At 60.6% G+C, this 19,928-nt stretch overlaps 5 protein-coding genes across 5 annotated transcripts; 1 reads left to right on the top strand and 4 right to left on the bottom strand.

Annotated features, from left to right (window-relative positions):
- Window positions 1-6,647: 6,647 nt before the first annotated feature.
- JDV02_006713 (uncharacterized protein) lies at window positions 6,648-9,560 on the bottom strand. Its single transcript, XM_047988130.1, has 2 exons — window positions 9,164-9,560; window positions 6,648-9,099 (listed from the first exon to the last, which is right to left on the bottom strand). The coding sequence occupies exons 1-2, from the start codon at window positions 9,297-9,299 to the stop codon at window positions 8,294-8,296; spliced, it is 942 nt and encodes a 313-aa protein (XP_047844122.1). The 5' UTR covers window positions 9,300-9,560; the 3' UTR covers window positions 6,648-8,293.
- Window positions 9,561-9,715: 155 nt separating this feature from the next.
- Window positions 9,716-11,319, top strand: JDV02_006712 (uncharacterized protein). Its single transcript, XM_047988129.1, has one exon. The coding sequence runs from the start codon at window positions 9,794-9,796 to the stop codon at window positions 11,234-11,236; it is 1,443 nt and encodes a 480-aa protein (XP_047844121.1). The 5' UTR covers window positions 9,716-9,793; the 3' UTR covers window positions 11,237-11,319.
- Window positions 11,168-12,388, bottom strand: ATG5 (autophagy protein 5). The gene is made up of 2 exons (XM_047988128.1): window positions 12,008-12,388; window positions 11,168-11,866 (listed from the first exon to the last, which is right to left on the bottom strand). Exons 1-2 carry the CDS (start codon window positions 12,320-12,322, stop codon window positions 11,375-11,377), a joined length of 807 nt encoding a protein of 268 aa, XP_047844120.1. The 5' UTR covers window positions 12,323-12,388; the 3' UTR covers window positions 11,168-11,374.
- A 1,943-nt stretch (window positions 12,389-14,331) lies between these two features.
- JDV02_006710 (uncharacterized protein) lies at window positions 14,332-16,239 on the bottom strand (the record flags this gene model as incomplete). Its single annotated transcript, XM_047988127.1, has 2 exons — window positions 14,332-14,509; window positions 14,684-16,239. The coding sequence occupies 2 exons, from the start codon at window positions 16,237-16,239 to the stop codon at window positions 14,332-14,334; spliced, it is 1,734 nt and encodes a 577-aa protein (XP_047844119.1).
- A 2,378-nt stretch (window positions 16,240-18,617) lies between these two features.
- JDV02_006709 (uncharacterized protein) lies at window positions 18,618-19,230 on the bottom strand (the record flags this gene model as incomplete). The annotated part of the gene is made up of 2 exons (XM_047988126.1): window positions 18,618-18,845; window positions 18,961-19,230. 2 exons carry the CDS (start codon window positions 19,228-19,230, stop codon window positions 18,618-18,620), a joined length of 498 nt encoding a protein of 165 aa, XP_047844118.1.
- Window positions 19,231-19,928: the final 698 nt, after the last annotated feature.

The raw sequence follows: 19,928 nt of genomic DNA, 5'->3' as shown, positions 1-19,928 counted from the left end.
ATGCTGCTAACAATGATAAAGCCGAGTCGATTTCATCTCGAATCCGGCCACGGCGTCCTCGTGGCTCATGTAGACGTTTAGCCACGCAATGGCCGTATTTTTCCGACGCGACTTGGTGACGAATAACTCGGTGCCTGACCGCCTCCTCTTGACGACGACATGTGGTAAATCCCCGCACATCTGGTATGGCGACTTGTTAGAGAGCAGGGACCACCCAAGGCTCGCTTTCTCTTGTCGAAGCCGCCCACAAGATACCCAGCCTAGCGAATTGGGGGCCGAACTTATCTGCTTTGGGCACGACACGAAACGCGCACTCGCCGCAGGGGATGTGCTCTTGGCTTGCCCACGGACCCAGGTCCTCGCACTGTCAGCCAGCAGTCCGTTCAGTCGCTCGTCGTTGGCAAAGTTGTCAACCGTCGGGGCCCACTCACAAGCCAGCTCCGGCCTGCAGGTCGCAGTGGTTGGCAGCCCTCTCAGCCTCATCGTGGCGGTCCGGGCTATCGCGACACCAGATGAGGTCCCATCGATAACGTCAGAGTGGAGGGGCTGGTGCGCAGATACCAAAAGAATCGCTGTGTCTCGTTAAAAACAAAACCAGGCAGTCTGGGTGCAACACAGCACGGAAACAGCCCCGAAGCTCTGCTCAGAGCTGAGCCTTACGACGCAAGTGGCGCGAGGTGGCCTGAGTCCTGATTACGGGCTCATTGCTGGCCCACTTTATGGAAGATGGGCTTCGTCCCGCAGGGCGTGACGCTCATGTGAGCAAGGTTCCATTTCAGACACCTCTGAGGGATGCGCTGTGCTTTGGTGCTGCTTCAGTTACCCGATCCGCTGCCATTACAATTGCAGGCGAATATGCGACAGCACAGCGACTGAGTGAGCAGTACTCCGTCGCCCCTCCGACGCAGAACAAAGGTGGCTGCATGGTTCCTGCATGGCGCCAGGAACTGAACTACCTGCCCTCTACATCGCCAAAGCTGCATAGATATGGGGATGTGGTCAATGGTGAAAGGGAATTCCGGGCACCAGAAACCGGCGCTGCTTACTACACTGCCAGGGCATTCGGGGACGAACATGGTGCTGAATGTACAATCTACGGACTAGTTACAGTCTCCCCGTGTCGTGGTTGTCCGGTTTCCAGGCGCGTTACCGCACGTCTCAGCATGTGCGTGTGGTCCGTATCCGGACGTGGCAGCTGTAAGCCTGGCTGCATCCGGGCTTGAAGATGGCGTCGTGTTTTATTATTGTCGTTGCCGTTGGTGTTTGTCGTTATTGGCGGCTGGCCAGGGTGTAGCCGCATGGCCTACTTTTCCCGCAGGCAAGAGACGAATGTCATTACCAACGGGAGCCGCCTCATCTCATCACCTGCAGGTTGCGGTCGCATTTCTCACCAGACGGTCTGCGCGCATGGACCTGGCGGAACACGGATCGCCATCCGCGGCGCAACCCACCGGAAAGGTGCGCCGGCGCCACGTGTGGTTGATGCTCGGGTGCCCTGGTCAACTTTTGGAGATTCCAACCCACCCTGAGGGTGCATGACGACCAACGACGAAGGCGACGATGAGGAGGACAAGGCTCCCAAAGATGCTGCAGATGGAAGGCTTGGATGGACGACTTCCTCGCACGCACCGTCGCAGTGGTACGGGGCAAATGGGCAGGACAAGATCCTGAGCCGCGGGCCCGGGTCTGGCCGGGGTGTTCGCGAGCCCGGGATGGTCGGGCACCCTCCTCTCAACACCAGCTTGTTTGGTCTGCCACACCGAAACCCCCGCCAAGGATAGGAGCGGCACCGATGACGCGGGTCTGGGTCGGCGACGCACGCAGGGCTGGCTGGCATGGCATGCTAGCCACGGCCTCCCGTACCGAGCGGTGAGGCGCCTGGGTGACGATCGGCGACGGGCTCAGTCTTGGACCAAACCTCGAACGCGACGTGGACGTTGTTCATGTCACCAAGTCGGGGGTGACGGAGGACGCGACGCTTTGGAAGGTGGTGTAAATTGCGTCACCCCTGTCACCCTCCCTGGGACCTGGCTCGTCAGCAGAGAAGGCGGCGCAGCCAGGGGTGGCACCCACGCACTGCAGCTGTCCGTGGTAATGGGGCCAAGACCACACAATGCATCCTGGAAGGCTGTTGGAGCTCTCGGTCTGCACAGAACGATGCGTGATGAAGAAGAGTACATACTACTGGGAGCGTCACTTGCAGCGGACTGCCTCAGATACCAAACAGCGGCAGGACACAGCGCAGAAACACACACGGACTGCCGGCCGCGACGTGCTGTGCATTCTGCATTTTGAGGCTCGCGTGGTCCGTCCCCGTTGACCTGATGGAAAACCCAGCAGGGGGCGCACCGGCTGACTGGTTGACTTTTTCGAAAGTGCTGACGGGGGCAAAAGACCCCACGTTTGTTGCCCGGCAGACTTTGGGGCCCCAGCTGCTCTGGCGTCACTCTGTAGATTTGCTTCTGTCCCCCAGCAGCAGCACGTTCTGGGGAAGCGCAACATGTCTCGGAGGCGAAGCATGTTTGTGGCCAGCAAGCAGTAGCGTTGCTGTCCTGTCCTGTCCTGCTCAGCCTCTCCAGGGAGGGCGACTGGACCTGCAGCATCGTCGGTATTGGTCCGGATCGATTCATTACAAAGTGACAGGCGCCGGACAGGGACAGTTCCCCCCGGGTCGGTCCCTCCCACATGCAGAACCAACGCGGGAGGAGAGCCAACTTGAACTGCAAGGCTCCTCCTCGCTCTCGCGGCGAGGCTGAAGCCCAAAAGCGGTTTGACACACCAAGACGGAGCTGCTCCCCCTGCCTGAAGAGCCCTCATCACGGATCCTGGCAGGCACACACAATGGCAGCAGCCTTGCAAGGGCGCAAAAGGCTGGTCCACGTCCCGACAATCGAGCATGATACGAGACAGACGCCCGTCGCACATGCATTGAGGTGGCGGAAGCGGTTCTTCACAACGCCTGGCATGGCACGGCATGGCATGGCATGGAATGCGGTCTCGCAAAAGCAAGCGGGCAAAACGTTTGCTTTTTCCCCCGCGGCTGCTTCCTTTTGCAGCCCCAAGCACCACGAACGGAAAGGCGATCGCGAATCCCACTTCTGCGCGAAGCCTCCTCCGCCAAGCAGACACACAGAATGACATGTCAAGTTTTGTCGCGTTGGCCAGAAGGAAAGAAAATGCGACGGTGCTGCTTGGAGTACTACCTACTGAACCTTGCCCCAACCCCGTGCGGGCTGCGAGTCTGCGACCAGGTGGGTGCGCAGAAGTGCCATGATATCCAGTGGATGCACACTCTGAATCAGGACGATGTTGCGAGGACGACGACGGGATGCCGATGGCTCCTGACTGATCGCTGCAGGGCTTGCACGAGTGGCCAACGTGAGCACCATGATCTCTGTCTGACATGGCCAACCGCGATGGTATGTATGGACCTGATTACCCATCGTTACAACGCCATTGACCCCCCTCGTTGAACCCGCAGGCGTCTGCTCAAGAGCAAAAGCGCGTCGGGAGACGGGCAGGTACTGTATCGGACGACGTCTGTCGCAGAATTGCATGACAGCGGGGCGGAAGAGTGTCCATGGGCGCTCTCGATGCAACGTCGTGAGCCTGCTCGCGACCTCGACAGAAGCCCAGCGACACCATGTCCAACTGAATTTCACACGACTGCTGTTGCATCGTGACGACGAGAGCTTCGATGTGAGGCATTAACAGGAATCGGGACTCGCCGGTTTCAGGAGTTGCTACAGCACCGCAGGCGAGCATACATACATACATGCAGCGGCGATGAGGCGTACGCGGCACGGTCATAACCATCGGGTGAAAAGGCGGCCATGACGATGATGACCTTTGTCAACACGCCCCTACCTAGCTAGTATCGCGGGTCTGAACGCGACAATGAGGGGCCGAGGCTTGCACCGACGCGTTGACATCATACCGCTGTCCCTCTCACCCTCTGCACCACGGCCGGTGACACTACGTACGTACCTTGTATGTATTCGTACTACTACTGCAGCTGTACCGGACACAATGTCCTCGTCGATATCCAGACTTCGCATCAGCAAAGGCGCATCACGAGGCTTCCAGGCGGGCTCTGATTGTGTTGTCTGCGGCCTTTGCCTACACCATCCGCTGAACTTGTAGCAGCAACAAATTGCGCATACCCACCAGGTTGACCAGAAACAAAGAAACGCTGCTACCACGCCAGCTACCCACGATCCGGACGGAAATCAACCCGAAATTTGGGTGCTCCCGCGGGAAGTCCATCCGGCAGGCGACGCATCTGTAAGTCGGTAGCGGCGCCGTTGGTGCGCCGGCAATGTCGTTTCGGGGTTTACACACCGATGGCAATGTCGAAATCGCCCATGGTCTCAATATCTTGTGTTTCACGAGCCGCGGCAGGTGCCTGGATTTGCTCAACAAATGAGTGAGCCGCCGTGACACAAAGGAGGCGCCCTTCCTTGCTGTGGTTGAGCAAGCGTGTGTCCCTGGTTGCACGTGTTGGTGGTGCCAGCGGGCGGGACGCCTCGTCGTCGCCGCAGGGTGATCGGGCCGGGGTTTTCGTCCAGAGGCTCAACGACATGTTCCAGAGGCGTGTCTGCGTGCGCGCGGTAGCCAGTCGTTGGCCTCCTTTGCGTGAACATGGGCTATCAGCCGTTAGGACCCCGGGGGGGACGGCAAGGGTGCGGCCTGTGCAACCACAGGGAACACAGTTATCCGGACAGCCTGCGCTGCCGTCCCTTGCAAGCCAATGTCAATGTCAAGAAGGTGAGGGAGGGGGGGGGGCTTTGTTGCACAAGGCGAGCGAAAGCCTTTCACAGAAGATGGCGCAACGTGCCTATCGTGCACAATACGCGGATGTACAAAGTATGGTATGCGCTTCATCCCGGGGGACGAGAGAAGGGCGATGTAGCATCGCGACCTGCTTCATCGTGCGGGCCCGCCCACAGGTCAGGCCCCTCCCCTGGCTGAACGCGTCTCCCACCACGATGCACCCGTCAAATCAAAGAGGCGAGAACGCTTGTGCATCAGCCACTGCGTCGCGCATCTTTTGGGGTGATGGGGGGTGCTGATGAGGGGTTACTAGTTAACTAGTTAGGGGCCAGACGAAAAGAGGAAGAGGAGAGAGTCCACCAACCCCGCGAACCGAACTTGTGAGGCTTGCGCCTGCAATCAACCCCATGCTGCATACAGTACACGCGTACTCTACTTACCTACCTACATGCCTACCTACCTGCACACACGGAGCACATACATCTAGTACATATTGTACCGGCACTCGTCATGGCAGTAGGTACAGTACAGTACAGTAGTACTAGTAGCAGCAGCCACATATGAGACGTCCCAGGATCCCGGTCAACGGGGCGGGAGCGCGCTGAACTGGGGCGAGGCAAGCCCGTCCTGTCAACGCGGCCCGATCTGCGGCGCTGTCAGATCGGCCGGCAATCGATCAGCTTTTTTTTTTGTGTGTGTGTGTGTCTGTTTTGTCTGCGGCGGGCGGGCGGCGGCGGCTGCGCCTGTTATAGTATCACCACTGCTGCACTGTGCAATGTAGATGCAGCACGCAGCTCCTTTGTGTGCTTTGTTGTATTGTATCGTTGTTCTTTGACGTTTAGTCTCCTTCCCCCCCCCCGTCCTGTCTCGTCTCTCTTCTCGGTTTGGGTACTGTACTGTATCAAGTGTATGTACCTTCTGGCCATTTTCTTTCCTCTCTCTACTACCTAACTTAATACATTTCATCGTCTCGCGCTTGTCCCTTCTGACTGACTTGTTTCCTCGTCTCTTCTCTTCTCTTCTCGTCGCGAAACGAACAGGCGGCGAGACCCCCCCCCCCCCGGGGGGACAGAACAGGCCTGGTTGATTCTCCTCGTCGCCGCCGCCGCCACGCATCGCGATGTGAAAGGAGGGGTGTTGTTGTTGGTTCGTCTCGTAGGCAGTTTCTCTTGTTGTTGTTGTTGTCTCGCCTCCCTCCCCTCCCCGTCCTCCTCCTCCTTCCGCCGTTCTTCAACCCCCCCCCCCCTTCCCCCCGTGCCCGCGTCCCGTCTTCTCAACGTCCACCCCCTGGCCCTTCTCTCCCGCGGCCAAGCGCCTCTCGGGACCACCACCATCATCACCGCTGGCGAGAGAAGAAGAAGAAGGAATATCGTGCGTCGGAAGGAAGAGGGAGGGGGGGGGCGTGCGAAGACTATCGAGAGCGCATCGAGGGACTTTGCGCGCGCCGCCGCCGCCGCCGCCGCGCGCATTGTACGTGGTAACTAACGTACTTGACGTGAAAGTCCGGGCCAGGACAAATGGGCCGTCGGCGGGCGGGATGACAACGACGATGGGAGGAAAGCGAAGCTAGTGCGCGCGCGCGCGCGCTCGCTGCTCACGGCTACGTACGGAGACTTGGGAGAGTCTATACATGTCCGGCAACGGACGGTGTCAACCGACGACGACTAGCGGCCGTGGGCGTGGAGATTAGCGACGCCGTCCATCTGCTTTGGGAATGGAATTCGGGGAATTTGCTTCTCGGCGGCGGGTTCCACGTAGTAGGTACAGTAGTCTTTCATGTCTACTACAGTATCATTGGCACACGTTTTGCAACCCATCTGCCTAACCCTGCCTGTACTCTATTTTGGTTTTCTTATTTCTTTTGGGGGGGGGGGGGGGTTATTAATCTCCTGCACGTGTGCCTTCGCTTTCCTTGGGTCCTCAACCTGCTATGCTACGTCAGGACCCTCCGGTCTGCACGCTTTGTGTTACCGCATGACAAGTGCGCGCGCAGGAGCGACGACTGAGTGCTCGCGGGGCCAGACGCTGTGTGGCTGCATGGTGCAGGCACAGGCTGTGAGATGCTGGCTGCGGGTGCATGCATGCTGTGGACGGGAGAGCGTCTCACCGGAGGCGTGGTTTTGATGTGCGACGGGCCGCCGGGCTCGTCTCACCGTTGGGAAGCTCCAACCCCTACGACCACCGCTGAAGTCCCGTGCCGCATGGATGTGTCCGGGATCGGATAGGCCTGTATGTAGGGTAGGCATATTGCCCTTGAACTCTCGTCACGTCCGCACGCGCCCAGACGAGTTGGCGTCTCGTGTTGGTAGTCAGCCCAGTCCCTCGGTCTATCCGTTGGATCGCTTTGCGCGAAAGCAGCGAGACCCGAGTGTGATGAGGCCCTGCCACTGCATGGGACTCAGGCCCTTCGGCAGCGGGACACGGATAGCCCATTTCACCCACCGACGCCCACGCGACAACAGGCCCCCAAGGCCTTGCCGAGTACGGGGGCCAAAATAAGGGTGGGTGTAGGGGGGTCTGCTTCGCGGGTTTTCTAGATTGAGTCGTTCGCTGTGTAGTCTATTCGAGACGGCTGACGTGCGTTGCTGGGCCCGAGTTTAGACGGCCCAAGCTTGACGAGGTTGTTGAGGGTTCCCCCTTTACGACCTCTGCCGGGGAGCCATGTCTGTTGGGGCGACGAAGCCGTGCGTTCTGGATGCTTACCGCCTTGTCGATGACATTGCGTGCGACGCGGGAGGCATTCTGTCCATTTCCGTAGCCATTGGTCGTCGTCGGAACGTGCTTCTGGAACATGCTTGACCCTCATCAACCCCCTTGCGTCCACACCCCCCTTTCCCTTTTATCAAGAGCCCTTCACGAGACGTCCCAACAGCCATCCGTTCCCGTAGAGGCGGCCCGGGATGTCGTTCGATAAGTGTGTTCCCCGTCCAGGGCTTGCCTCGGGGTTGCATCCAGAATCAATGCAGGGTCTGAGACAACGATCCCGGATGCTCAAAGATGGTTCTCGTTCCAAGTATCGGGGGGGGGGGGAAAGAGGAGCCAGGATGGGAGCCCTGCTGTGGGACAACGCCATGGGACAAGCAGAGAGGCTGGTTCCTTTCGTCCAAACCCATCTCCCATCTGGTCGAGAACTGCCACGGAAACCGTTGGATCACAAAACGCCTGTTGGAGGGCTCGAAGGTCTGAGAAATCGCGGCATGACAGCGCCACTCGACGATTTCCAGACCTGTCTCCTGGATGACAAGGCCAAAGGCCAGAGAGGGGACCGCCCACTCACACCTCAGGGGCAGCCCGCGTTTCCCTCGTTTGACGCCCCCATGTCGTCGCGTCCTCGTGGCCACCCGAGCGAATTGGGCCGCTGCGTGGTCAAAGCTTCGTGGGCCAGCCGGAGACTATCTCTGGCCTCACGAGAAGCACGCTGTACGCGGACCCCGTCACTACGCAATCTCGTAAAGACTTGGTGACGGGGTAAACGGTTGTTCGCCATTTGTCTCAAGCAGTAGCCGAGAGTCCGCCCGACCTAGCCTGCGCGAGCGTCCTCGGCGGGGTGTAATCCGTGATACCCGGCGCCGCCAATGTCGAGATACCCCCTGCTTTTTTGGTTGTCGTCACCATCGGACTGCTCCTGGTTGGATACCTTTCGCCTCTTGGGGCCTCTGTTGGACCTCTTCCATGACCCGGCTTCTTGATATCCAACAGTCGCGACTGGCGCAGGTACAGAGATGCCCCGACTCCTGTTGTCGCCGGTCACTCCGTCATCAGAAAACGCCACCTCATCTCCGGTTGCCAAATTCATTGCGGCACGCTGGTATTCCGGCATACCCACGCCCTCGCCCTCGGTGAAGACTAAGTCGCCACGTTGGCCGAGTATCGCACGCCCAGCTTCCTCGAGCAAGATTCCAAAGGCCAACAGGGCCGTCTCGTCCATGCTGCGCTCATCAACGCCGTGGCGCGGCATCCTAGGTTGCGGCGCCTGCCCACGCTGGCGTTGAGCACGACCGCGCTGCATAGCCCCGTAGTACCTGCTGGTATACGTGTGAATAGCCTTGAGAAGGTCGCTTTCCGGAAGAACACCGCGGCCGCCGCGAGGCAGGTCCCGCTCGTGGGCGGCATACACGTCGTACTCGGCGTAGCGCTGCGGCGCGTCCCGTCGCCGAAAGAGCACCTCGTCAGGCCCAATAGGGACGCGCCGGGTTGGGTGTCTGACGCTGTTGGCGGCTGACGTCGCGGATGCCGTTGGGCGGCGACTCGCCGCGATCCCCGCCTGCTGTTGGTTCGCGTGCTTCTCCCCTTCGTCTTGGAAGACTTGACGGACAGACACCTGGCCTGCGATGAGTTAGTCATGCATGGTGGGAGCGGCCGACCGTCTCACAAAAGTGACTCGTCTTACCTGCCACAGCGTCGTACACGGTTGCCAGCCGCCGTCGCCGGCGACGGCCCCCCCGATTCGGATCCGTCTCGGATAGGTCGGGCACCCTGGGGCTTTGGGGCTCCGACAGCTGTGATTTTTCGTCTGAGGGATCCATGAGGGCGTTAGGAGATATGAGCACGACGCTTAGCAGCTCTGCACATATCCAGGGTGAGTCTGTCGAGAACCCTCAAGGCCCGAGGGGCCGTCGATGTCTTTCCGCACAGGGAAGGTATGTCGTTTCTCGTCAACGATGATGGATCGAATCGTAGGGCTCCCTGTGGATGTCAAAGTCGTCAATGCATCGCATTTGGGCGATGTCGCGTGGCAGTGGGATTGCAAGTGTTGGCCGGCGAGCCCATGGATGAGGTGAGAGAAGAGGGTGGATGATTGAGACCGATGAGAGCTTTCGGCGCTAGATCTGCACTGTGCACGTCGTGAGTGCATTGTGGGTGGTCCGCCATTCCGGCCTACCCTGCAGCGCGTACTACCTTGATCCACTCTACGATGACATCATGTCGCGTGAATGCAACGACGACATCGCAAGTCGCCGGTGGCCGCATCGACGGACGAGACGAACACAAATCCTGCGCGCCTCGGGAGACTAGATGAATGCAGGCTCGCCTCCTGACCCGTGAGACGGGTGAGCTCGGTCCAAACGAGTTTGCGCGCACCGTCGCCTCCGACCTCGTGCGATCGTTTGCGCCCGCGCCGCAGCACCGCTTCAATGGCTCGGTCCTCCAAGGCGCCGACGCGTCCGACGCGAGCGACCGGCCGCACACAATACGCGCTCACGCCGCCGGCGTCAGCAGCCTGGCGCTAGAAAAGTTCGACGGGCGCCTGCTTGTGTCTGGCGGCGCCGAGGGGGCCATCAAGATATGGGACCTCGAGGAGAGCGGCAACCCGCACAGGCCGCATGCGTATCGTCCCGTGGCCACGATTGCGCGCTCAGCGAGGGACCAACGGGGCGGCGGCCACAGTCACGGGGTGACGCATCTCGACTTCTACCCCTTCGACCCGGACGCCTTCCTGTCGAGCTCGTACGACAAGCGGCTCAAGCTCTGGTCCACGCAGCGCGGCGCCTTGTCGGCCGAGTTCGACCTCAACGCCACGATCTACTCGCACGCGACGAGCCCCGTGGCCGACCACCTCCTGGTTGCGTGCGCGACGCAGCACTCCAACGTGCGCCTCGTGGACCTCAAGTCCGGGTCGGCCGTGCAGGCCCTCGTCGCGCACGGCGGGCCGGTCCTCTGCGCGGCGTGGAGCCCGCGCCGGGAGCACATCCTCGCGAGCGGCCACGCCGACGGCAAGGTGCGCATCTGGGACACGCGTCGCGCCGGCGGTGTCGTCGCGCAGCTGGACCAGGAGGATTCGCTGGGCGTGGTGCACCGCTTCCGCCACGCTGCCGCCGCGGGCGCCGACTGGGATCGCGTGCCGCACTTCCGCGCGGCGGCACAGGCGCACGACGAGGCGGTCAACGGGCTGCAGTGGACCGACGACGGGCGGTATATTGTGTCGGCCGGCCTCGACAGGCGCATCCGGGTCTGGGACGCGGCGACGGGGGCCAACACGCTGGCCAGCTTCGGGTCGCTCGTGCAGAACCAGCACGCCAAGACTGCGAGCATCGTGGTGACGCCCTCGGGGCTGGCTGACGGCCGCGAACTGCTGTTCTGGGCCAACGACCAGGAGATTCTCGTGATGGATTTGCACGAGGGCAGCCTGGTGACGCGCCTGCGCAGCCCCGGCTCGTCGAACCCAGTTGGGCCACGGGGGAGTGAGATGGGCAGGAACCGCATCACGACAGTCGCATGGCGGGGTGTAGGTGGTGGAGGAAGGCAGATGGGCTCTGCCATGGGCGGAGGCAACGCAGTGGGTGGCATCTATAGCGCTCACCTTGATGGGCAGATCCGCGCGTGGATGCCGCAGATACCCGGGCCAGACGATATAGACGAGACGGAAGACCTCGATGAAGATGAAGAAGTGCGACGGAAGAAGAGAAAGGCCGTCGACGATGCATACAGGAGTCTGATGGGCAGGCAGATAACTTTTACATGAGTCCACGCCGTGTGGATGAGCTATATGTAGACTCGCCCTGGACTCGTGGCAAACAAGGACAACAAATCTAGATCTAATCCTGGTCCAAAACGCCACCGTGCTATGCCTCGCTAATCCTAATGATGCCAAATCCCAAAATCAAACAACGACGACTAGGCAAAGCCAGCCGTCAGGGTACGCCGCATCTCGCATGAGCTCCCCGATGGGTGCCTCGAACGGCACCGGCGCCCCATGTAAGAGCACGCCCGCGAGCACCGGATCGCGACTGCTGGGGAACAGCCGGGGCATGGCCTCCTTGAGCGCCTGCCCCAGCAGTCGGGGCTTGCGGTCCGGACCGGCCGCGGGGACAAGCGACTGGAAGACCCTGAAGGATCCCGTCTCGGCGACCTGCGCTGCGTCCGGGCTGCTGGTGTCCTGGGCGGCGTCGGCGGCTGCTGTCGAGGGCTTGACCGAGGGGATGTAGATGCGCAGGGGCACGTGCTTGAGCGCGGTGGGGGCGTTGAGCAGCCGCGCGTTGACCTTGCTGAAGGAAGCAAAGTCGTTGTCGATGACGGCGTTCCAGAGCTGCGTGGTGTGCTCCTTGGACATTTTCATGATTTGGTTGGCGTTGCCGTTGCGGATGAAGTCGGCCTGTCGAGCAACTTTAGCCGAGCCGTCCATGTTTCCCAAACAGAAAACCAAGCAGCCCAAGAAATAAGAAACGAAAGAAGGAATTCAAACACAGCAATGCGCGGTGAGAGAAGAAGAAGAAGAAGCCCGCCTTTGCCTTACCTCCTTGACGCAGTTGAGAAAGGTGTCGGCAATGTCCCAGCCGACGCCGTCGGCGACGGTCAGGCGCCAGGGCAGGGCGGGGCGGTACAGGTCGACGAGCAGGCCCGCGGCGAGGTTGCGCAGCTGGACGTCCTCGAAGTGGAAGCTGGAGCAGGGGGCGCCGAAGAAGGCCGAGAGGCGCGGCAGCAGCAGCGCGAGGTAGCTGAAGCGCGGGACGGCGGCGATGAAGGGTGTGTTCGGCGCCGACTCGTGCGTGATGTGCAGCGGGATGCGCGCGTCCCAGAGGGTCTGCGCGATGGAGGCGGCGGACGACATTGCTACGGCGCGCGGCGCATGGCGATGAGGAGGGGGAGGGGGAGGGGGAGGGGGAGGAGGAGAGTGCTGATGCCTGGTGGTGGTGGTGGTGGTGACAAGGCGTCGTCGGGTATGGTGTTGACCACCTGGGCGGTCCTGACTCCTACCTAGTACTTTGCAGGCTGCTACAGCAGGTTAGCAGCGAGTTCGGCGCCTTGAAATGGGCGCCCGGGCTCCCCCGAAAGTGCAGCCTGGCTGCCTTAACCTAATAAGCTGTACCTGCGGGTTGGCTGCGGGGGAGGGTTCTGGAGTTGTAGCGCTTGGTAGGCGGCAAGTAGAGAGGCTCTTCAGTGCGCTTCACTTGGTCAACTCTCCCGTCCATATTTCCAGCTGCATGTGCTCTAGGGCTAGCATTTCCACCCTCGCAGAACAACGATAAAACTCATCTACATTCTCGACTCAAAGACAGTGTCCAAGTCTGACGCCGGGCGCATTATACACGGCATCTTCCTTGACTCTCTTGTCCTCGCCCGCACACCGAGCTGCCGCCAGAACAACAAGCCTTCCACTTTTTGCCAACATAGGTACCTGTCTGTAGTCAAGCCCACGGCGCCAAACACGTAAGAAATGTATCGCCACTTGGGATCTCTCACTGTGACCATAAAAGAGACAAGATGATGCTAAAACGCAGCTTTGAAAGGTTTTACGTGCCACAAGATCTTAGCCCAGCTAGTATGGATCTGATAAACGAGACTTTGCTCTTCCTCAATCGTCCACTCCTGCTCGGCCTCCACTTCATCCAGGGCGCCTCAGGATGTCGGCGCACCCTTGTTATGTGCAGTGGATGGTGTGGTCCTTGACCCTATAAGAGCAGGGTTGATCCCCTTGGGTGCACTAGAAATTCAAAGATTCAGAAAACTCAGCGATCGTTACCAGCCAGGAAAGCCAGGGAAGAGACCCGTCTGTTGGGAACATGGAGAGCGGGGGGGAAGGGGGGGGGGGGGGAGGGTATGCAGTGTCTTTCTTACCTTGAACATCTCAGGACAGGGTTTCTCTTCAACCACGCCGCAGAAATAAAACAGGCAACTTTGCTTCAAGGAGTCGCAGACCTATTGCGAGCGCCCCGATCATTGATCTTGTCAGCCCGCAGTCGTCCCATGGACTATCATCATCATCATCACCACCGCCACTACTGGACCGCACGTGCCAGACACGCAGCCAGGGACAGCAAAGGCCTTAGGGTACGGCTCCTACTTACCCCGAAATAGCGCTCATCGTCACCGTAAACTTGGGCGTGGCTCGTATATGTTGTCCTGGGGTCCTCAACGGTCCGATGGGGGACGGGGGCCGGTGCCTCTCTTGCCCAGGCGACACCGCGCAGAGCGCATAGCAGAATGAGCGATACGGCGGATCGCATTGCGCCGGAATAGAAGAGGTTGCCAATGGGGGTTAGGCAGTCCGTCGTTTTGTCGTCGTTGTTATTGTCCTTGTTTGCGATCTTCCTTGGCCCCCAGGAAGGCAGGCAGGCGCACAGTGTTTTACGTTTGGACGGGGCGGGGGCCAACAAGACGGCAAGACTTGCGTGAGATGATATAGCTTTGGTTCTACACGATGCAGACTCACCATGACGCGGCATGTGCAGTTCGCCTGGTTTCGCGCCTCGGCCAGCGTTGACGGCGCACACGGCCGTTGGGGACCCCTGCTTGAAGCCCAGACGCGCAAGAGGTGTCTGCAGGACTCTATTCTTGTGGCGGCACCTAATTGTTACATGATGATTACGCAAAGGAAAGAAATAGATATGAAACGCAGGGCTGAGAGACACGAGGTAGTAGCAGCTACTGTCAAACGGAAACAGACATGTATAGATTTACTGGAGCACGCAGACAAGTTATACCATCATCACTTCAACTAGCCAACGACAGGAAAAAGTCATCGAGGGAATAAAAAGTCATTAATTACGCTAACTTTGACAAATCATCATCCCATTCCCATAAAGATCTCACGAGGTGATCAAACAACTCCAGCTTAGCTCACAGCCCACGGTGCTGCTCCTGATGCGAGACGCTGTGCCGCCTCTCGCGGTCGTGGGTATGGTCGTCGTGCGCCACCTGCACTCCGCCGACGTGCTTCTGCAGCACCGACGGAGGCACCTGCGCGGCGTCGGTGGGGTCCTTGTACGCCATCGAAGATCCGGTAGTGGTACTAGTCCTGCAAAAGCCGAAGGAGAGCGGAGTAACCCTGGTCAGAAACAAAGAAGCCATGACTTTGGCACGCGCCAGCGAGCAGAGGTGGGACAAACGAAGGGTCGAAGAACGAGGGTGTTTGGCAGCGGTGGTGGTGGTGGTGGGTGGTGGGAGCACGCAAACTTAGGATTGAGCATACGTCTTGTCACCGCCGAGGGTCTTGCTGCCGTCACGGTCCGAGTCGACGCGGGGGTCGATCTTGTTCAGCATGTCGCTCTTGTGAGGGCCGGCGGTGTTGGGGGCCGGGCCGGGGTGGGTCGAGCCGGCGAGACCGCCAGCGGCGCCGGTGACACCGGCGACGCCCGAAGTGCCGTGGGTGCCAGTGGTGCCGTGAGAACCAGTCAGGCCGGAGGTACCGTGAGTGCCCGTGGTGCCGTGAGAACCAGTCAGGCCGGAGGTGCCATGGGTGCCAGTCAGGCCCGAAGTGCCGTGGGTGGTGCCCGTGGTGCCGGCAACACCAGAGTGGTGAGCGCCGGTTCCGCCAATGTTGGCGCGGTTGTCGCGGTCAGAGTCGACGCGAGGGTCGGCGGCGTTGGCAACGCGGCTGCCGTGGGGGCCAAAGGTGCCCTCGGGAGCGCCCGAAGTGGTGCTGTGAGTGCCGGTGGTACCGGTGAGGCCCGAAGTGCCCGTGGTGGTGCCGTGAGTGCCCGTCAGGCCCGAGGCGCCGTGGGTGCCAGTCAGGCCAGAGGTGCCGTGAGTGCCGTGGGTGCCGGTGGAGCCCAGGCCGGTGTTGCCAACGGTGCTGTGGGTGCCGGTGGTGCCGTGTGTGGTGTTGTCACTTCCGGAGAAGAAGGCACCGCCGGCGCCGGCGCCGTGGGTGGCGGTGGAGGAAGAGGTGGTGTTGTAGTTGTTTCCGGTGGTGGCCGTGCCGTGGGGGTTGGCACCGAGGTTCTTGCTGTGGTCGCGGTCAGAGTCGACGCGGGGGTCCATCTTGTTGGCGATGTTGCTGCTGTGCGGGCCATCCGTCTTGGTGGCCGGGCCGTCGAAGCCGCGGTTGTCGCCGATGGTGGTGCCGCCGTGGACGTGGGAGCCCGTGGTGGCGTGGTGGCCGGCGGCACCGGCGCCGATGCCCGCGGCGGTGCCGGTCGCGAGGCCGGAGGTGTTGTGGGAAGCCTGCTGGTGGGCGGCGGGAGCGGCGCCGGTGCCGAGGGGGTTGCCGGCGCCGGCAGCGTAGCCGCCGGACTGGTGGTGGGCGCCGGTCGTGGTGCCGTGGGTACCGGTCAGGCCGCTGGTGCCATGCGTGCCGGTAGTGCCGGTCAGTCCGCTGGTGCCGTGGGTGCCGTGAGTGCCAGTCAGGCCGCTGGTACCGTGGGTGCCGGTGGTGGTGGTGGCGGTGTGAGACGAGGCACCCAGGTTGCGGCTGCCGTCGAGGTCAGAGTCGACGCGAGGGTCGGCCTTGTTGGCCAGGTTGGACGAGTGAGGGCCTGCGGTGGTGGTGGTGTTGGTGTTGTGGCCCGTCGTGCCGCCCAGTGTCGAGGCTCCGGTGGTGGTGTTGTGGCCGCCGATGCCGTAGTTGTCGCCGGCGGTGTACGAGCCGTCGTGTGAGCCGACGCCCGCGCCTGTCGTTGTGCCGGTCCGGGGCTCGGTGTGGGTGGTGGTGGTGTTGTGGGAGCTGTGGGTGTTGCCGGTCGTGTGCTTGGTCTCATCCTTGTCGTGATGGAGAACCTCCTTGACCTTGTTGACGATGGAAGACATGTTGGCGGTTTGTGTTGTAAGTATATCTAATCTGTGGTGTGTGTATCAAAGGTATCGTGAGATGGTGCTTAATGGGGTTGAGGGGTATCAAGATGGGCTTTGTGGCTTTGTAGTGCTTGGATTGTTTGGTATTGTAGTTCTGGAGAAACAATTCCTACATGACATTGTCCAAACGGCATCTAGGTTTATATAGACGGCATGCATCGACTTGAGCTTGACGGCACCCCTTTCCCGAATCTCGATCGGAGAGGTGGCCGCAGGATGACGGCGGCGACGGGCATCGAACACGGCCAAGGCAAAGCCGACAGAGAGGGCTCACAGCTCAAAGCATCGTCATAAGGGACCCGGCGGCAAGGTTCTGGGCCCTCTGGTCCCGGCTCCAGTCTGGAGAGCATGTCCACAGAATTGCATCATGGCCATTGGCTGCGGTGGGCATGTTGCTGCCGCCGGAGCGTCATAGCAAGGCCCGGGTGACGTTTTGACGGGGACGGGGGGCAAGGCCAGACAAGCTCACCAAGCTCACGCCCCAAGGCTCGGACAATTGGCTCCGCCACAAAGCTTGGAAGCACGTTGTACCTGTACGTAAAGCGTCCGGCGGCCCTTGGTGGACAGGTGGTGGTGGGGGGAAAGACCGGGACGATGGGGGGAAGAAGGTAAAGGGAACTGGGGGAGACTGGTGGCAGGATCACCGTGCCGGTCACCGTGCTCGCGTTGCATCGCGGACGTGGGAAACGGCGGGTGGCATGTGGGCAAGGCGGTTTCATCCAACGGTCAAGAGTCAGGAGACTCAAAACGTGGTGGCGCGCGCGCGCGTCTCGGCAACGATGCCGTGAGAGGGATGGGAGGAAGGGAGGGAGGGAAGGATGTGGCGGCAGCAGCATCACCCGGTCGATTCTGAGGCTGAAGCTTGGGGCCTGCGACGCCAAAGACGATCTACCGGCCGGCTCTGGGAACTGGGGTGGTGGGCGGGCGGGCAGGCAGAGCATCAAGCAGGGAAAAGACGGTGATAACAAGCATCATGACGCAACATTGGCAGTCCAGCGTTGCGCCCGCTGGCTGGCAGCTCGATCGGCAACTTTTAAAAGCGGGCTGGCTGTGGCTGTGGCTGTGGCGACTGAGCCACTCATCCACTGAGCGGCGCGGGCGCCACACCTGATGGCATCATGACCCCGCATCTCCATCGGGGCCAGCAGCAGAGTGTGGCTGGTGCGACATCTGGCGTCTTGCGATCGCGCGTCCCTGCGACAATCGTCATCCGTCGCGCGTCGGTCGTCGCCGTTCCCGTTTGGGCCATGTGCCTATTATTCCTCCGCTGCGTCAGCTGAGATCGCGGGGCCCAGATACGGCATGGGCTGGGATCTACACGGCTCGCTGCCTTGGAAGCTGCCTGGCTTGGTTCACGATCTCGATGCCCGGTGCGCCTCGTGTTGTGTTGTCGCTTGGGGGTCTGGAAACTCTGGGCTACGCTACGCTACGTATCGAGTCTGGAGTCCGGGGCCCCCAAACCAAGGCAGGCAGGGTGGCAGGGTGGCAGGGTGGGGATGGCCACGCCAGACCAGAACAGCTACTACGTACTCCTTGGTAACCAACGTAGCTTGGGTAGTTAGCCAACATGGGGGAGGGTCCTTGGCTTGGGTCATGCCAGAGAAGAAAAAATATCCCGAGACGCTTGTCCTCATTGCGCCATCGTCGGGCTGTGGTCTGCAGCGTCGAGCCGGCATGGCTTGCCGAGGCCAGGCGATGCTGGTCATGCGTGCTCTCGGCCCCAAGCAAAGAAAGTATACTACGAAGCGACTACCGCCGCATAGACGAGGCAACAAGGGCGTCACCCGGGCACACACGGAGACGAAGGGACGAACTGTCATTTGATGGTGTACGCAGGCCGCGAGTTTTAACTAATTTATAACCATGGATTGGTATTAAGGCTGATTGTGAACAGCAGGCCGCTGTCCGCAGAGATGCTCGATTCTCGGCAACAAACATGTACTTTGTAAGGGAAGAAGAACAAAAGGAAACCCAAGTGGTACAGCCAGCGTCTACATGCAAATACAGCAAGGAGACAAGGAGTGGGTATATCGCGGCGAGCAACCAGACAAAACGTAGGCTGACGCAGTTACAGTAGTCATCGGGGTCGTATCGTAAAGAGCTTTCGTCGGTCCTCCAAAGTCGGCAGGCCACGTTTCCTAAATCATTAACGAGGGGGGTGGGGGGCATTCCAATTTCTGCCACGCCCGTTCACGTCCCGCTGTCTCCCTTGGCGCCTCGGATGCGTCCGAGCCCCACGAGTCGGGCATCGAAGTCACTTTGCAACAACAAGCGGTGCCCGCTCGCGCCCAAAGAGAAGAAGAAAAGTTCCTTCGCGCCGCTCCTCCTGCCATCTAGACGCGGCTGCGGCGGTACCAGCGGTGGTGGCGGTGGTAGGTGTCGGCGCGGGCGGCCAGGCGCTCACGGCGACGCACCCAGAAGAGCCCGACGAGGGCCGACGCGAGCCACAGCACCGCCGACAGGAAGGCGAAGGCGATGTTGGCCTTGAACTTGCCGCACTGGTCGCCGCGCGGGGCGACGTTGTCCCAGTCGAAGACGGCGCCGCAGGACGAGCCGATGAGCTAACACGACCAGTGTAAGCGATGATGATGATGATGATGAAGATAAAATATTTGGATGACACGATGACTCGAGGGGGGGTTGGGTGGGAGGGGAAGCAACAAGTCCAACACTTACATCAACGAGCAGGCCAAACGACACCCACCACAGGACGCTCAGGAGCAGGTCGACGGGCCAGTGGATAAATGTGCTTGAGAAGGGCACCAGCCATATCAAGGCGAAGAAGATGGATAGGGCGGCCACGACCTCGGTGTAGATGAAGCGGCCGAGGTCCCAGCTCGAGGCGCCCGACTTGTGCAGGTACTCGCCCGTGACGCCGGCCACGATGGCCGCGAAGGCGAGCTCCGCCGCGCGGAGGAGCAGACTGACGACGCGATCCAGTGCCATTCTCGACGGCCGCGGCAGTTGACCTTTTGTTTAGGTTGGTGGTATCGTCCTTTTTGCTGATTTTGGGGTCGGGATGAGATGGTTACGTGTGCGACGTTGATGGGGTTGCGGCTGGTAGGAAGGTAGGTGGTGGTGGTGGTGGTGGTGTGTCACGTCCGCGTGTAAGTGATATCAGACGACGATGGTCTTTGCGCCTGGCGCACGGGAAGAGAACACAATGCCTGCTGCGACGTGGTCGATGTTCGTTCACGTTGACCTTTACCAAGTAAACCCAGGGCAAAAGGGGTGGGATGGATGGATGGGAGGGCGTCGCGGGCAGGGCGGGTTTTTTAAAACACGACGCACGGCTGCTGCTGCTGCTGCTGCTGCTGCTGTATGATGAAGTCGCACATCGCACGAAGCAGCTCCGTACCGTACCGTACAGGGAATCCCCAGAATGGCAAACCAACGACGAGCCACATGACGTGTGTGACGGAAGAACTGCTCGCTGGCCGCGCGTAAACTTGTTTCTGTCGCACACCCCCTTCCATGGCCATCATCACCACCATCACCACCACCACCACCATTTGACCGCTTCTGCTTCAACCCCCCCCCCTTGCCGTCGTCGTCCGAACATGGGTGGACATGCCAGCAAGTCAGCCAGGGCAAAGGTGGGAATGAGGTCATTGGGCCAAGGGGGCGGGAGAGGGCTGGGCTGG

Source organism: Purpureocillium takamizusanense, chromosome 6 (genome assembly GCF_022605165.1).
Source record: "Purpureocillium takamizusanense chromosome 6, complete sequence".
In the NCBI taxonomy this organism is placed as follows: Eukaryota; Fungi; Ascomycota; class Sordariomycetes; order Hypocreales; family Ophiocordycipitaceae; genus Purpureocillium; species Purpureocillium takamizusanense.
Note: the sequence above shows the minus strand (reverse complement) of the source record. Positions and strands in the feature narration are given on the sequence as shown.

Excerpts from the sequence above, each read along its gene's own strand:
- JDV02_006713 (XM_047988130.1), bottom strand. The coding sequence starts at position 9,299 with ATGGATCCCTCAGACGAAAAATCACAGCTGTCGGAGCCCCAAAGCCCC. Across the intron at positions 9,100-9,163 it reads CGTGTACGACGCTGTGGCAG|GCCAGGTGTCTGTCCGTCAA; the intron begins GTAAGACGAGTC and ends AACTCATCGCAG.
- JDV02_006712 (XM_047988129.1), top strand. The coding sequence starts at position 9,794 with ATGCAGGCTCGCCTCCTGACCCGTGAGACGGGTGAGCTCGGTCCAAAC.
- ATG5 (XM_047988128.1), bottom strand. The coding sequence starts at position 12,322 with ATGTCGTCCGCCGCCTCCATCGCGCAGACCCTCTGGGACGCGCGCATC. Across the intron at positions 11,867-12,007 it reads TTCTCAACTGCGTCAAGGAG|GCCGACTTCATCCGCAACGG; the intron begins GTAAGGCAAAGG and ends GTTGCTCGACAG.